Source organism: Hyperoodon ampullatus (assembly GCF_949752795.1).
Source record: "Hyperoodon ampullatus genome assembly, chromosome: 15".
Taxonomy (NCBI): domain Eukaryota; kingdom Metazoa; phylum Chordata; class Mammalia; order Artiodactyla; family Ziphiidae; genus Hyperoodon; species Hyperoodon ampullatus.
The window spans coordinates 78,327,919-78,332,299 of record NC_136928.1 but is presented as its reverse complement, the minus strand read 5'-3'; the positions used below and the strand labels follow the sequence as shown (position 1 = coordinate 78,332,299).

Below are 4,381 nucleotides of genomic sequence, written 5' to 3'. Positions count from 1 at the left end.
CGTCCGGAGCCTGTGCTCCGCAACGGGAGAGGCCACAACAGTGACAGGCCCGCATACCGCAAAAAAATAATAATAATAATAATTAAAATTTCACATGTGTAAAAGTCATCTTTCAGCATCCCATATCCACAGCACATTCATTAACTTTCCAACCAGGAATGCAATCATTAATTACTGCTGGACACCCTTCTCCCACGAAACCAAACAAAAATCCCTTAGCAATGGCAGTTCTGGGGGTCGGAAAAGAAGATTATGTCCCACTGTCGACATTCGTCATGCGCCCCCTTCACAGACAGACCATTGGAGGCCAAACTCAGGCCCAGTCAGGGAGGGGGTTGGTCAAGGCTCCGACTTTTCATACGCGTTTGACACCGCGCTCCTTTTAACCCAGGCGCCAGGGCTGGGTCAGCAGCTTCACACAGGTCAAAGGAGATGAACCGAACACCGCAGGCACAATTTCAAAGGGATCGGTGCCGGGCAGGAAAAAGTCTGTGCGCCGAGGACCAGCCCAGGGGCCCTCGGGAACCCAGGCTCAGTGGTTCTCAGCAGGGCCCCGGGTGCCCGCCTCTGACAACGTCGTTCCCCGCCCCGGGCCGCGCAAAAGGTTCGGGGTGCACTGGGGATTCTTCTCCACCCTCAGACTCAGCTTCGTCGCTAGAGTCTGTTCTACCGGAACGGAGAACGCGAGCGGACGGCGCGCCCAGTCACGATCGGTAGGCGAAGATGCTGGATGGAAGCGGACCGAGCCGCCGTACGGAAGCGCCCCGCCCCTCGCGCGCTCCCGGCTGGCGCTCGCACCTAGCTCCCGGGGGCGGCGCGCGCTCCGGTGTACGGGGGCAGGGCGGGGCGGGGCGGAGCGGGGCGGGGCACGCGCTGGAGTCCCGCCCCTGCTCCCCTCCCCCTCCGGCGGAGATTGACGAGCCCTGGGCATCCGCCCCAACCAATGAGCGCGTCCGGGGGCGGGCCTTGGAGCCAGCGGCTTTGGCTACTTAGAGTCGTCGGCTGGGCTGTAGGAAACCAGAACGGAGTCAGGACTGCCCAGGTGGAGCAGGCGCCCCTGCCAACGCGGACCGGCAGGCGCACGGGCATCGCGGCGCGGACCGCACCGCACGGATCCGCGCGGGGCAGAGCCGAACCGCAGCCCCACGCGCCGCCCAGGACACGCTCGTCACCACCACCTCCGCAGCACCCATGGGGACCAGGAGACTTTAAAGGAGTTTGGGGTTTCGGGAGCAGGGAAATCACGGGTACGAAGAGGCAGCTTTCTTTGCCTTGGAAACGTGTTTTCTTCGTCCGATTGTTTGGACCCTGTGCCGGGTAGGAGGGAGAGGGGACTTCTGGCTGAAAGTGGGCCTCGCCACACAACCCGCACCCACACCGGCACACACACACCGCACTGGCTTTCCCCATCCTCGCCTTGCCTCTTTGTTAGGTTATTTTAGACAGAGCAGCCTCGCCCTGGCGCAGCCAGATTGGCTCTGCTGGGGAGAAGGCGAGAGAACTAAGGGGCAGAGTGCACCTGCCTGTGTGGGCAAGTGTGCCCGGGTGCGTGGGTGTACGTGCACCGGCGAGCGTGCCAGCGTGGGGTTGGAATCGTGTACGAAGGTGGGGGTCTGAGTGTGTCGTCGCGAAGGTTTGTCATTGTACGTGACCTCAGCACACCGGTGTACTAGCCTGTCAGTGTCTGGACTCCAAGTGTGCAAAATTGTGCTGGTGTCAAGTGGGTGTCCGTGAACGTGTCCGATGGTCACTGCGCGAGGCGCTGTCGGGGAGAAGCACGGACCTAGGGTAAAACTGAGAGGTGGGCTGAGGAGGGGGGCGGCTGGAAATGGGAGCGCAGCGCGCTCCAAGCTCTGGAGCCTGAGGCGCTCCTCCTTTTCCTCCAACCCACCCCTCCGTCCCTTCCTGGGTGTCCCGACTCCCACGCTGCCACACCCCGCGCTGTCCTTCCCACTGGGACCCCGCACGCCCTCCCGCGCTCCCGCCTCTTCTCTTGTGGGCGTTGGGCCGGGTTCCGGTACAAGGTCCGAGGCTGCGTGGTGGCGTCCGCTCTCGCCCGCCGGACTGCTGGCTCCCGTGCCGGTCCTGGCCCCGGGGAGGCGGTTGACTCCAGTACAGGCGCGCGGGCGGCCAGGTCCCGGGGGCACGGCTCCTCCTGGGGAGGGGCAGCGCGACTCTGATCGTGTCTCTGCGTCTCCTCTGTGCTTCCGCAGATCCCCGCTTCTGGCCCCGGCCTCGCCGCGTCATTGATGGGCAACCAACTGGACCGCATCACCCACCTTAGCTACAGCGAGCTGCCCACCGGGGACCCGTCGGGGATCGAGAAGGACGAGCTGCGGGTCGGGGTCGCCTACTTCTTCTCGGACGAGGAGGAGGACCTGGACGAACGAGGCCAGCCCGACAAGTTCGGCGTGAAGGCCTCCCCGGGACGCGCCCCCTGCCCGGAGAGCCCGAGCCGTCGCCGCCACCACCACCTGCTGCACCAGCTGGTCCTCAACGAAACTCAGTTCTCCGCCTTTCGGGGCCAGGAATGCATCTTTTCCAAAATGAGCGGCGGCCCTCAGGGTGCCGACCTGAGCGTCTACGCGGTCACGGCGCTGCCCGCGCTCTGCGAGCCCGGCGACCTGCTGGAGCTGCTGTGCCTGCAGCCCGCGCCAGAGCCGCCCGCGCCCGCCCCGCACTGGGCCGTCTACGTGGGCGGCGGGCAGATCATCCACCTGCACCAAGGCGAGATCCGCCAGGACAGCCTGTACGAGGCGGGCGCGGCCAACGTGGGCCGGGTGGTGAATAGCTGGTACCGCTACCGCCCGCTGGTGGCCGAGCTGGTGGTGCAGAACGCCTGCGGCCACCTGGGCCTCAAGAGCGAGGAGATCTGCTGGACGAACTCGGAGAGCTTCGCCGCTTGGTGCCGCTTCGGCAAGCGGGAGTTCAAGGCGGGAGGGGAGGTGCCGGCCGGCACGCAGACCCCGCAGCAGCAGTACTATCTCAAGGTGTACCTGGGTGAGAACAAGGTGCACACGGCCAGGTTTCACAGCCTGGAAGACCTCATCCGCGAGAAGCGCCGCATCGACGCCAGCAGCCGCCTGCGTGTGCTCCAGGATCTCGCCGACCTTGTGGACGACAAGGAGTAGCCAGGGGGGAGCCGCCCGCCCTCCAGCCTCCCCGCGCCCCGCTCCCTCCCCCGCACGCGGGCTCCCAGGCCGGCGATTCAGCACCCCCCGACCCCCTTGACTGGCCGCCCGCAGCGGCCAGCGCCCGGGCTGCAGCCTCGCATCTTTCTGGCAAGTGGCAGGTAGTCCCCAGGACTGAAGGGGCCGCGCCCGCCCGGCTGAGACCCCCAGTGGGGATGATGGTGTTGGGAGACCCAGCGTGCGCTTGCCCCTTGGGTTGTAAGTGGGGAGAGGAGAACGGGCCGAGGGGAGCAGGGACAAGGCCTCCCCCCAAGAGTCACTGGTCTAGTGACTAACACCCGACCTACTAGAAAGGGACCATCACCGCCCCAAACGTGCACACACAGACCGGTGGGAGGTGAGAATTGATCCTTTCAGGGCACAGTTCAGCTCCAGTATGGATGTGCTCCCAGGCTGCAGGATTTCCAAGAAATCGAGCCTGTCCCTCATGCACTTGTGAATAATTCCACGAGGGAGCAAGCACTTCGGGACTCCGGGTTATCCCGAGGCTGCCCGGGACTTTTTCAGCTCTCCAGTCCCTGGTCTCCTGACATTGTATCCCAGGCTCCGGGCTCAGCTAGACAGTGTTTGTTTTGCTTCCCATTCTTTCCACCGAGGGAAGCGAACGCCACTCCCCACCGGCATTTGCCTGTGAGTCTCCCTTGCTGGCAGACGGGATGCCTTCCCGGTCCCCGGAGGATAATGGCGCAGCGAATTTGATGAGAGCCGGCCCCGCCCCCCTGGCCAGGAGAAGGCTCACCAGGTGTCCGCGAACTTGAATCAATCTGTGAAAAGGGCGCTTGTTCTCAACCCTAGATGGCTCCCTCCTTGGGTTGCGTTTCCAAAATAACCACAGTTTTAAAGGGGTTGGAGGAGACGGAGGGGAAAGACATGGCAACATTCCAGAAACCAGCATTATTACAGCACCATAGCCAGTGTATTTAGTTTGGCTTTTCCTAACACAGAAATCTCAGAAGGTGGGGAAGTGGAAATAAAGTCTTAAAATCGAGAAAGCAGTTGTCCAAATATGTCAACAAAGCCTATCGTGTTGATGTTTTTTTATTGACCATTTTAGCAACATGCTAATAAAATTTCAAATTGAAATTTTTATTTTCATGGCTTTAATCCATGATAGTTTAAATACTGGGGGCCATTAAGAGTGGATTTAGCTAAGAGCTTAGCTAACATTGCCTTTTCACTCTATTTTTCTC

The 4,381-nt window shown here is 62.1% G+C and overlaps 1 protein-coding gene across 1 annotated transcript; it reads left to right on the top strand.

Annotated features, from left to right (window-relative positions):
• Positions 1–2,249: 2,249 nt before the first annotated feature.
• On the top strand, positions 2,250–3,131 carry LRATD1 (LRAT domain containing 1; the record flags this gene model as incomplete). The annotated part of the gene is made up of 1 exon (XM_079721139.1): positions 2,250–3,131. The coding sequence occupies one exon, from the start codon at positions 2,250–2,252 to the stop codon at positions 3,129–3,131; it is 882 nt and encodes a 293-aa protein (XP_079577265.1).
• Positions 3,132–4,381: the final 1,250 nt, after the last annotated feature.